At 42.3% G+C, this 12,267-nt stretch overlaps 1 protein-coding gene across 3 annotated transcripts in view; it reads right to left on the bottom strand.

The window, feature by feature from the left end:
• Positions 1 to 12,267, bottom strand: part of Rpn3 (regulatory particle non-ATPase 3) — a 46,269-nt gene that overhangs the window by 6,810 nt on the left and 27,192 nt on the right. The window contains exon 14 of one of the 3 annotated variants that reach the window (XM_077706219.1): positions 3,131 to 3,874. The exons of the other annotated variants lie outside the window; for them this stretch is intronic. Within the exon in view, the coding sequence (XP_077562345.1) occupies positions 3,824 to 3,874 (51 nt within the window). The 3' untranslated portion in view covers positions 3,131 to 3,823. Of the gene's footprint in view, positions 1 to 3,130; positions 3,875 to 12,267 lie in introns of those variants that run through there. 3 annotated transcript variants of the gene reach the window in all.

Below are 12,267 nucleotides of genomic sequence, written 5' to 3'. Positions count from 1 at the left end.
ATCTATTTATAGCATTACTTTCAATGTTTTCATATTTTTCCCGAGCCCTACGACCAAGCTTTCTGAATACAGATATAAAGCAACCTTTGCATGTGTTCACTAGACTCGCTAAATAAGACCACATAGTGCGCAAATTTCAAGTGGTTCAGATATTCTCCATTTATTTGTAATCCTGCCCTCCCTTTGCCAAGCCTCCCTTCCAGACATGCTGCCAACAATTTTGGCAAAATGGTGTCTTGCCAAAATGGAGGATTATCCAGGCCGTGCATTCACTGAATATGTCCTACAGGGTTTCATGCAAGTCTCCTCTGTCCCCTGGCCTTTCGAAGCTTCCAATACTGTGGCATGCCTACAGAATGATCGAAATCTTGTTCATAGCCTATAAATTCCACGTAAAAGGACTTATTATACTTCAAGAATTTTCTTACTTGATTGATGACATAGACCTGACAACCAAAAGTGAATAGGCCGTCTTAAATCTAACCTTTCCACCCCGTTTCCAGAAATCTAGGCTATTGCTTAAGGCGATAAGTAATACCTTTGTAAACAGCTCTATAGAATCAACAGTAGGCTCATTCACTGAATATGTCCTACAGGGTTTCATGCAAGTCTCCTCTGTCCCCTGGCCTTTCGAAGCTTCCAATACTGTGGCATGCCTACAGAATGATCGAAAGCTTGTTCATAACCTATAAATTCCACGTAAAAGGACTTATTATACTTCAAGAATTTTCTTACTTGATTGATGACATAGACCTGACAACCAAAAGTGAATAGGCCGTCTTAAATCTAACCTTTCCACCCAGTTTCCAGAAATCTAGGCTATTGCTTAAGGCGATAAGTAATACCTTTGTAAACAGCTCTATAGAATCAACAGTAGGCTCATGGGCCTGTAATTCTAAAGCTCTTTGACACGATTCTTCTTGTGGATGAGAATGATGTTGGCATTTTTACAGACTAGGAGCCTGCTGAAAGTCCCGAGGCATTCTCAAAATAGTTTTCCTCTACTACAATGCTACCTCCCTCCTTTAGGTAATCCAAGGTTGCACTGCAGTCACCTATGGCTTTTCCTGTCCTCATATCATTGAATGCCATTCCCACCTCGTCTTTAGTTATCAATGAGACCTCCAAAGCTAAGTTAGTAGGCTCAGTACTGCTTCCTACCTCAACGTTGTGGGCATGCAGATTAGTATAGAATTGTTCTGCTACATTTATTAGATTATCCAAGTTGAGCATAACGGGACCTTGTTTGTCTCCGAGTGTGTACCATATCTTTGCCAATCGACAGATTTTCAGTTGCTTTCAAATTTCCTCAACTCTAACGTTTCCCCAATCTTTGTCATGTAAGAACAAGTTTCAGAGCCTTTTCTTTTGTTGACCAATTTTGGCAGCTCTGCCAATTTAGTTTCATCTTAACCCTTTCATGTTTTTCAATAAGTCCCTTCGTTTCGCAAGTACAAGACAGTCTGTTGGCTTTCTTTCCTATATTCTGACCCGCCTAGAGCTACTGCCAACTGCGATTACCATCGTTAGGTTGTCATTCATGTCCACCCTACCTTCAATCTAAATGTCTGTGCCCGGACCCTCACTCACAGCAAGTTTGGTTCCCAACTTTTTGCTAGTTTCATCCGCTCTCTTTCGAGATCAAGCCTTACCCTGCACCTTGCCAACCTGTGATCTTGCCTAGCACTTCTACATCCTTCACAATACCTGCACGGTCACCTGAAGAGAGAAATGGATTCTATTTTTAATTGTACTGCCGGGCTTTTCCATGTTCATTTCCTACTCCATTGTTTGCGGAGGAATGTATTCGTGATCCTTAAATTGTTTCCCTCCGCAATTCCAACCAGTGCGTCACCTCGGCTATTTCAACTGCCTATTCTGAAGGTTCCCACTACCCTTTGGCCTACTTGCTTCTCACCTACTTTTGTGCTAAAGTCTCCCATCACCACCGTGAACCATGCTGTTTCCTAATTTACTGCTGATGTGACATCCTCATGGAGACTGTATAACCTCATTGCGATAAGATAGCAAAGCTTGTACAATCCTCAACCTGCATTCTCTCAGTGGATCAAGAATGCAACCCTGTGGTACCCCTTTTTTTGTGGTCATCGATAGCCCAGAATATGCCCAGTATTCAGCTTCAGCCCTTGCTTAATCCCATATCTCAGTTGAAGCTTGCGAGCTACGCTAACAGCAGAGCTAAGCTTTCCTCGCTAAACAGAGTTCGCAAATTCAAGTTCCAGAGGCGGCCTGTCGGGCCCAGCGATCCTCAACAACCTCTGCTGTATTGCCGACCTGCCTGCCTCCATGGACAGGTGTTTTATTACAGCTGCTGGGGACCAAGGGCCACCAATTTGGTTGCTCGACCGTGGCGAGATTGTGGCCTAATACTACACCAGGGTGGCCAGATCCTTCTCTGGTGAGGGAATGCCGTTTGTGTATCAAGGGGCCTTCCTAGCATGGTTGAACCTATGTAGTTTAAGCTTCCAGGTGTCCGGGATGATGATCTCTTCCGGACGAGACAGTATTCCAAACCTGAGAATCTTTATGTCACTGCATAACCCCTCCTCATACGATTAAGAAAGAAAACAAGGTACAAAACAAAATACTTGGCATAGACAGCGCAATAGCCGCATGTGTGCATGTGGTAGGAATTAATGGGTTGGTTTCTTTTGCAACACTTATAAGTCAGAAGGTTTGTGGCTGGTGCTACAGAAGTAAAATGGAGAGTCAAGCTAGTGTCGTCCTTCTTTCTTGTCCGCGTTTTATAGTGCACTCTTAATTTTAAACAATGGTGCTACGGATTGCACATTATCTACTTGGCCAACATGAAACATACATAGCGTGGAAGGAAGTGAGCACTTTATGTGCACCCATATGTTCCTCTCTTCTTGTTTTTAGCCCCTCTCCCTTGCTCACAATGAGGTAGAGGGACTTGGTGACCTACATACCATACATATGCATGAGCAAACTTTCTGCTGGAGACAGGCACACCCCCAACCCGTAGGGTAAATAAGTACCCCACAAAAGAATGGCACAAAGCAGAAACTGCTTTCATGATATCAGTGAACTACTAAAACACTCTCTGCATTGCAATTTCATTCTGAAATGAACATTTGATAGCAAACCTTCAAAACTTCCAGAAACTTTATTCTCAAAATAACATGCATGCATCGTGCATACACACAGAATGCGGTATCCATGTTCACTTCAAGTAGCCCAATTCTATCACCGTTTCAAACGGCAAGAACACAACAACCAACTCTGAGGGATTGCTCTCCATGCCCCAGCCGACACCACTAATGTGCAAAAAGGTTAGACTTCTATGTTCTTGTGTGTCTTATCACCAGAAGCAGGTGTGCAGATTAAACAAAGCTTCAAGAACAGGACTAGATTTACTGCCAGTTGGAAGCTCCCTACAGCAAGACATAGAGAACAGGTCTAACACGAAATTAAAACAGTAACAAATGCCTAAATTGCCAAAAAAAGAAATCATGCTTGATAAAAAAAAAGCAAGGCCACACAAAAAGTAAGCACTGTACTTCACACACTGCAATGTCCTAATGAACTACCCTTACACCCTTAGCACTGGACAGAAATGCAGAGTTACTGTGTTTTGAAGCCAAAGCAATTCTTCCACAGCAACCAAAGCAGAAAAACAACGCCACATGCCAAAGTGTAGGCGGAAAAGAGCAAGGCATACAATCCTGCAGCCACAGCAGCAGCAGAGCTAATTGGTGTGTGCAAGCTCTCTGTACCCGAAGGTGGCACCATGCAAAAGGACCTCTGGCCGCCAAGTCCAGCAGCCGTGGGCAGTGGTCCATCACCGTTGCAGCCTCTTAAAAACCTTGGTACGGATCCTTTTGAATGCGTCCTGTCAGCGCGGAGCAACCAACCAACATACCACATGGCTCAGCAAGAAACAAACGAAAAATCTACACCAACTACCACACCAATCGCGCTATCAGTTGCGCTGCCAACAATGGGCTCAATGAAAGGGGTGCCAGCCAGAGAGGACAGAGGAGGATTTTTTACTGCTGTAAAGCACCGAGCAGTGTACAGCCCAATGAAATGGGAAACAGCAAGGACTCGATTGATTATAGTGTTTAACGCGGCGACGCAATGCAGGCGATGAGGCGCGCCGTAGTGGAGGGCTCCGTATTAATTTTTGATACCTGGGGATCTTTAACGTGCGCCGAAATCTCGTACACACGGGCGTTTTTGCTTTTCGCCTCCATCAGAAAAGCGGCCGCCGCAGCCGGGAATGGAACCCACGACCTCGTGCTTAGCAGCGCAACGCCTTATCCACTGAGCCACCGCGGCGGGTCAACAGCAAGGACTCAATTCCTGGCCCAGAAGTCTAAGGCAAAGCAGTTCCTTACAAACTCATCCATAAATAAAAGTAGTACCCCACACACGGCTACCTGAAAGTTGGACTGAGCACACTTTGGTGCTCTAGCTACCTAGCTTTAAGAGGCCCCCGTCCTAAAGTAAGGTGTGGATGCCTCGTTATGTGGAAGCACACCAATTTAACCAGACTTAGGCAGCAACTAGTTACTAGTAACACGTTACTGGTAACTAGTTACTTTTTAATAACTTTTAACTGTAACTAGTTACTTTTAGGCTAGTGGAACTTGTAGCTGGAACAGTTACTTTTTACACAGTAACATAAAACTTTGTTACAGTTACTTCCCTTTTTATAAAAAAAATTACCCAACAGCAACACTTGTTAAAGCCCGACATGCACTTGCCCTTTCCACTTTTTCGGACTTTCTTCTTTCCCATATATCCTCTCCACCTTTCATTTTCCCATGACATGGCTGCCCTTGCAGTTTAGGAGAGGTTGCTAAGAGGAGTATTTTCCCTGCAGAAGATTGATGTCGGAAGTTGGTCTGTAAGCTTTTTCTTAAACTGCGTTAGAACAGTGGTTTGGGCTAGTTTGGTTTCAGTAGTTCGGGTTTTGAAGTCAGTTTTTCTTCAAAACTTTTTTTTTCGTAGAGTCGAGTGGAAACAAGGAAAAAACAAACAGACAAATAAAAACTGGCCTCTGAGAGGAAGCTGGGCTACCCTCCACCGCAGAGGGACTCACCAAAAATGGGGCACCCATAACGACACCAAAGGAGCATCAACCAAACCAACAAAATGAGGCAAAAACGACGATTATTATTCCCTTCCCTTAGGGTTATACCACATGCAAGTTTGACTACCTACATACCTTCATACGTTTTCATTAAATAAACTCTATATTTGGTTTGTGATCCATTGCTTAGTTTTATACAACAACGGAAAAGCAACGACGCTACTTTTGGAAACTTGGTAACTTTAACTGTAACAGAGTTACTTTTTTGGATTAGGTAACTGTAACACTTACTTTTTACTGGTAACGTGCCCATGTCTCCCTTTAGCCCCTTCACGGCCACTCCTAAGATACCTTGGGGGACCGAACACACAGACCCCCCCGCCACTCCAGGCCTTTTTATGCCACTGTCTGCTACTTCCGAGACAACTCATGTAAAACGAAAGTACTTTGCAGGTGTGTTGGGCTATCTATGGGGAGCTCCCATTAACGCACAGAACTTGCAGGGTAAATTTTACACCACATATGCAGCCACGGTGGGTCAGATGCAACCAAGAAAGGGAATTTCACTATCTGTGTTTTAGGTGCCAGCTGCCACTCTCCATAATGCCTCATTGTTAAGAATATCCCACTAAAAGTTTTCGAAGCACCAGGACTTCATAAATAGCAGCTAACCATTGTTAGTTAGTTAGCTGACAATTTGTTCATGATCAATACAACTTTTTATCAGATAAGGTATTCTTGTACGAAAATGTTTACATGCCCTTCAGAGCATTGTAGTGCCTTATTAGCATAAGATTTTCAAGCAAACAAAACAAAAACAACCTGGCAGGAAGTAAAAACTGGCCAGAAAGAAATATATACTCTGCAGTTATTTATAGACAAACTCAACGTTATTCATAGGCAAATTACGAATCCCAAAGACTACTTATCTTTGCAAGTAGACCTTAATCAACTGACAAAATGGTGTAAAGATTGGCAGATGGAAATAAATGTGCCCAAAACTAATGCCATAACATTTACTAAAAACTAGCACATCAGAGCCCCGTCCCTATTTCATTAATAGTAAGCCTATACAAGTCGTCACCATGGTAAAATACTTAGGGGTCCACATGATGTCGGATCTAACCTGGAACCATCATATCAATACAATAACCAGCGAATTGTCTAAATCACTTTGATTAATCAGACGGAATCTGCATTCAGCTAACACGTCCACGCAGCTTCTTCTGGCCTACCAAACACTAGTTCGTCCAAGGATAGAATATGCAGCACTGACCTGAAACCTATTGGTTGTATCTCGTAAATGAACTCGAAGAACTTCAAAATAAAGCTGCCCGATTATTTCTCAGGAACTACTCACAAACATCGAGCGTAACAGAAATGAAAAGATCCCTGAACTTGCTACCCCTACAACAACACCGCCTTCATAGCCTTTAATCGGTTTTTCATAGGCTTTATACCACAGCCAGTCTTCTTTCACTGTCACACACATAAAGCCTGCTAATTGCGTCTTTTTCGTCTAGATCATGCATTTCAAGCCCAGCCACTATTCGCACGTACTAACCTATTTTTCTTCTCGCTGCTCTTACTTGCTATTCGTCACTGCAATCAGCTCCCAGGTAACATCGTCACACTCATTAACCACCACGACTCATTCGTCAAAGTTAGAATTATTCCTCAATGTATAAATTGTTTTTCAATGTTCGTGTCATTTTCAAACCTGTACATAGGCATGTTAGAATTGGATAACTATTGCCCCCCCTTTTCGTGTACCCTTATTGTGCAACTATGCATTTATATGCATTTATACCTCAATGTATAAATTATATTTCAATGTGTCATTTTCAAACCTGTAATAGGCATGTTAGAATTGAATAACTGTTGCCCCCCCCCCCTTTTCGTGTACCCTTATTGTGCAACTATGCATTTATATGCATTTATACCTCAATGTATAAATTATATTTCAATGTGTCATTTTCAAACCTGTAATAGGCATGTTAGAATTGGATAACTGCTGCCCCCCCCCCCCTTTTCGTGTACCCTTATTGTGCAACTATGCATTTATATGCATTTATACCTCAATGTATAAATTATATTTCAATGTGTCATTTTCAAACCTGTAATAGGCATGTTAGAATTGGATAACTGTTGCCCCCCCCCCTTTTCGTGTACCCTTATTGTGCAACTATGCATTTATATGCATTTATACCACAATGTATAAATTATATTTCAATGTGTCATTTTCAAACCTGTAATAGGCATGTTAGAATTGGATAACTGTTGCCCCCCCCCCTTTTCGTGTACCCTTATTGTGCAACTATGCATTTATATGCATTTATACCTCAATGTATAAATTATATTTCAATGTGTCATTTTCAAACCTGTAATAGGCATGTTAGAATTGGATAACTGTTGCCCCCCCCCCTTTTCGTGTACCCTTATTGTGCAACTATGCATTTATATGCATTTATACCTCAATGTATAAATTATATTTCAATGTGTCATTTTCAAACCTGTAATAGGCATGTTAGAATTGGATAACTGTTGCCCCCCCCCCTTTTCGTGTACCCTTATTGTGCAACTATGCATTTATATGCATTTATACCTCAATGTATAAATTATATTTCAATGTGTCATTTTCAAACCTGTAATAGGCATGTTAGAATTGGATAACTGTTGCCCCCCCCCCTTTTCGTGTACCCTTATTGTGCAACTATGCATTTATATGCATTTATACCTCAATGTATAAATTATATTTCAATGTGTCATTTTCAAACCTGTAATAGGCATGTTAGAATTGGATAACTGTTGCCCCCCCCCTTTTCGTGTACCCTTATTGTGCAACTATGCATTTATATGCATTTATACCTCAATGTATAAATTATATTTCAATGTGTCATTTTCAAACCTGTAATAGGCATGTTAGAATTGGATAACTGTTGCCCCCCCCCTTTTCGTGTACCCTTATTGTGCAACTATGCATTTATATGCATTTATACCTCAATGTATAAATTATATTTCAATGTGTCATTTTCAAACCTGTAATAGGCATGTTAGAATTGGATAACTGTTGCCCCCCCCCCCCCTTTTCGTGTACCCTTATTGTGCAACTATGCATTTATATGCATTTATACCTCAATGTATAAATTATATTTCAATGTGTCATTTTCAAACCTGTAATAGGCATGTTAGAATTGGATAACTGTTGCCCCCCCCCTTTTCGTGTACCCTTATTGTGCAACTATGCATTTATATGCATTTATACCTCAATGTATAAATTATATTTCAATGTGTCATTTTCAAACCTGTAATAGGCATGTTAGAATTGGATAACTGTTGCCCCCCCCCCTTTTCGTGTACCCTTATTGTGCAACTATGCATTTATATGCATTTATACCTCAATGTATAAATTATATTTCAATGTGTCATTTTCGAACCTGTACATAGGCTTCTTGGGATTGGATAACTATTGCCCCCAACCCCCATTTTTTGTGCACCCTTCTTGTAGAACTATGCATTTCAATATTAACATGTTTGTATTTGTATTAGTGAGTGTTGCTGTCCTTTATGCTATAATTTGTCCCCCCCCCACCCCTATGTAATGCCCATAAGGGCCTTCAGGGTAAAAAAATAAAAAAAAAGGGGGGGGGGGGGGGAAATCAAGCGAATTTAAAGTAAAAAAATGCAAGAAAAAAAGGGCAATTTTTAAGTACAATATTTTTTCCAATCTGCAAGTTGTAGAGGAAGTACTGCAAAACATTAAAGTTATACTGTGCATAATGCGGTGACAAAGTATTCGAAAGGATTTTTGCTAACGTTTTTAAACTTCTTTCCTTGTTTGTTCAAAACAAACTTTTCTGCAATCGGACCATCCGTTATCCACAGTATCTTGGGAAACACTATAGTCAGATTTACACCATATTTGCTGCATTGAAAAGCCCATGAATTAAACAGTGCGATAAAGGCGTGGAAATATAACACTTGTGGGAACAATTATAAAACATCTTGTGGTTTTTGGCTAAAATATGTGCACTTTGTAACATAAAATTTCATATGGTTAATATTTTTGTGCCAAGCTAAAATTACAGCTGTGGCTTAGTTGCACTCCCTGGTTTTTATAGAACACAAGTGTGTAAAAATTAAGGCAGTATTTAGCACATAGTGTATCACAAATTTGAGTGCAATGATGGGCGTAAAATATTACACAACTTCAAAATTACCCATGTCAAATGATTACAAACCGATTGCATATTTGTTCTCAGCATGCCAAGACATTCTGCGGGAATATTTCGGGTACGCAAGTTGAAAAGTAACGAAAACAGCATGAAGACCAGGGTCCTGCCTTAACATGCACAACAACCAACAAAGAAGAGGGAATACCGTCAGCCAAGCTCGCAAATATGCCCAACTCAGCATAAAAATGATAATGTGTAAAAGGGCAGGGCAGAGATATGAAACCTGCTAGAATGTGCCTGTGTTTGTTACTCTTCGCTTTTCCTGTCTTAGTGCTGTTCAATTCATGCAATGTACCAACTAGCTCAGCTATAAACCCTCCGCAAAACTTTTACATCTATCTCGGAAGTCAGAAGAGCTTGTCAATGTGACTAGAGGATGCTTAGGGCAACCAAAAATACATTAACTTCTGTTCAATGTTACGCCACCATGTTATAGCTGCAGCATATGATATGCACTTGTAACCAACATCAATCAGCCTCTGAGTACAATAAAAATATTTGCTTTCTCTATTGCTCTTTGTCTTCAGTGCTCTAAACGGCAAAGAAGTCTTCAGAGTTTTGTTGCTAAGACAGTAACCTAGTGTTGCAAACTAATATAAGCTAAATCTGTAAATAAAAAATTCTATCCATCTTCCCGCGAGGAGAACCCTGGGGGGATGCAAGGCATCTCACGGGGTTCAATTCGCTGAAGCTGGTTACGGTTGCGTCAGCCAACGCGGTAGCAGGCATGTTAGTGTCCATTTCAACGAATCGGAGCAGCAGGTGGAGCAGCAGTCGGAGCAGTAGCAGCGAGAGCGACTGACGGAGCGACTGAGGAGTGCGCTGCAGATACCGCGGCTATACAGCCGCTCTGCGAGAGAGAGACGCGCATGCGCGCTAACGCACATCTGGCATGGCGAGGAGAACGAGAGAGAGTGTAGCATACGCGCGCTAACGGCGCGCTGACGCACATCTGGCATGGTGAGGAGAACGAGAGAGAGTGTAGCATACGCGCGCTAACGGCGCGCTGACGCACATCTGGCATGGCGAGGAGAACGAGAGAGAGTGTAGCATACGCGCGCTAACGGCGCGCTGACGCACATCTGGCATGGCGAGGAGAACGAGAGAGAGTGTAGCATACGCGCGCTAACGACGCGCTGACACACAGCTGGCATGGCGAGGAGAACGAGAGAGAGTGTAGCATACGCGCGCTAACGGCGCGCTGACGCACAGCTGGCATGGCGAGGAGAACGCGCTAACGCAGCTGGCAGGCGAGGAGAAAGGAGGAGGGTTGCGGACGCATGCACGCCGGATGGAAGGACAGGCCGAGTGGTAAGAGATGCCTCTCATCTAAAAATGAAGTAAACAGGAGTGAGACAGTCCAAACTGGTTTGGGAGCAGTTTTTCAAGCAGCAAAATTTTGATTTTGGAGCAGAAGAACCTTGATTTGGAGCAGGTCACAACATTTAATACATCATCTTAGGATCTTAAAAAAATCAAATTTCCAGCAACTTTGGGGAACCACCACCCATTTGAATCAGTCTGCAATTCACATAACACTGAAATAACATTTAAAGAAAGGGTTTTTAAAAGAGTACCACAAGGTACAAACTGCACTACCTTCTTGCAAACTTCTTAATTAAACTGTACTGAGGCTGTATGCATAGACAACGTAAAATGCAGTAAACAATATCAAATTGAAAAATGCTGCAATCGCAAGGTGCTTTTCCTGACCATTTGAATGTCGAAATTATTTTTGCAATCCCTGAGTGCATTGTATGGACGAGTATCACGGCAAAAGTTGCGAAGTAGTGGTCGTTCCACCATCCCAGTTCCCGAGTCGCATGTACACCCCGATTGTAATTTGGATATCACTATGTTTAACCACCTTGCTTTCACCACAAAATTTCTCTTTGCCCACATCAGTTATTTCTAGTGCGACTGACCCATCCTGCTATCAGGTGCGCGCATGACTGATCGCGTTGTGGTAATGCAGTGCACACCGCAACTTCTGACGTTCGATCGTTCCAATTCCTGAGGATCGCGAACTCGCTGTGAAACACAGTAGCAGCTGAACGTTTTATAACATCGAAATGAGTTTCAGGTTCACTTCATAAACCCCGATTGTAGATGTACGCATCGCAAAAAATAAATAAATAAATTGCATCTCAAGTACGAGCCTGGCGAAGTCGTCGTCGTTTTCAATTGGCTCTCGCTTTTGATCTGTGCAACCTCCCAAAAAATGGCACACGTTCTCAACATTATTCCTCCGTTGGCATCACTGTTCAGTACCACAACAGGTAAGATTACTAAACGGGAATCCGACTGACCGCGTATCCTAAACCAGGGAAAAGATCGGCAAACTATATGTAGCAGCCCCTTCGCCCAGCGGCCGTGCTTTTTGTTGCCATCGTGATGCCTAATCAGGAAGGCAATTTCAGCGAACGCAGCCTGAGAGCCAATCACGCTTTAGAAGCAACTGCTTCATTTCACAGCCTTCCTTTCTCTGTCATTTGTGCGTTGAAGATAAGGGTTCATCTGACCTAGCATTACCAAGATCATCACCCCGTCCCTGAAAAACAGCCCCACTTGGGCCGCTTGGAAAACAATGTTGTAAACTCCTCCTTTTTCGCCACGAAAACTGACCTACGCATCGCAATCCTTGCCTTTCAGGCTATATCAAAGCAGTTTTGGCACAATTTTCGCAATTTTCATGCTTTTGGAGTTGCCCGACACAGGAAAATGAAATTGTATCAAAACTGCACAATATGCGCAGCTGTCTCACCCCTGAGTAATCACTAGGGGCATGCAAATACTCGAATATGAAACAAATAGTACCTCTGAGAATTGTTCAATTCACGAATCGAATACGTACTGTTTTATTTATCGAATAGTCAGGTAGATTGTCTGTATCTGCCCGGCTTCGCAAAAGTGAGAACTGTAGCGCCGTCTACTCATTTTCCAACTACCGTA

Source organism: Haemaphysalis longicornis, unplaced genomic scaffold (genome assembly GCF_048455015.1).
Source record: "Haemaphysalis longicornis isolate Haplotype H1 unplaced genomic scaffold, Haemaphysalis longicornis Haplotype H1 scaffold_4, whole genome shotgun sequence".
NCBI lineage: Eukaryota > Metazoa > Arthropoda > Arachnida > Ixodida > Ixodidae > Haemaphysalis > Haemaphysalis longicornis.
Note: the sequence above shows the minus strand (reverse complement) of the source record. Positions and strands in the feature narration are given on the sequence as shown.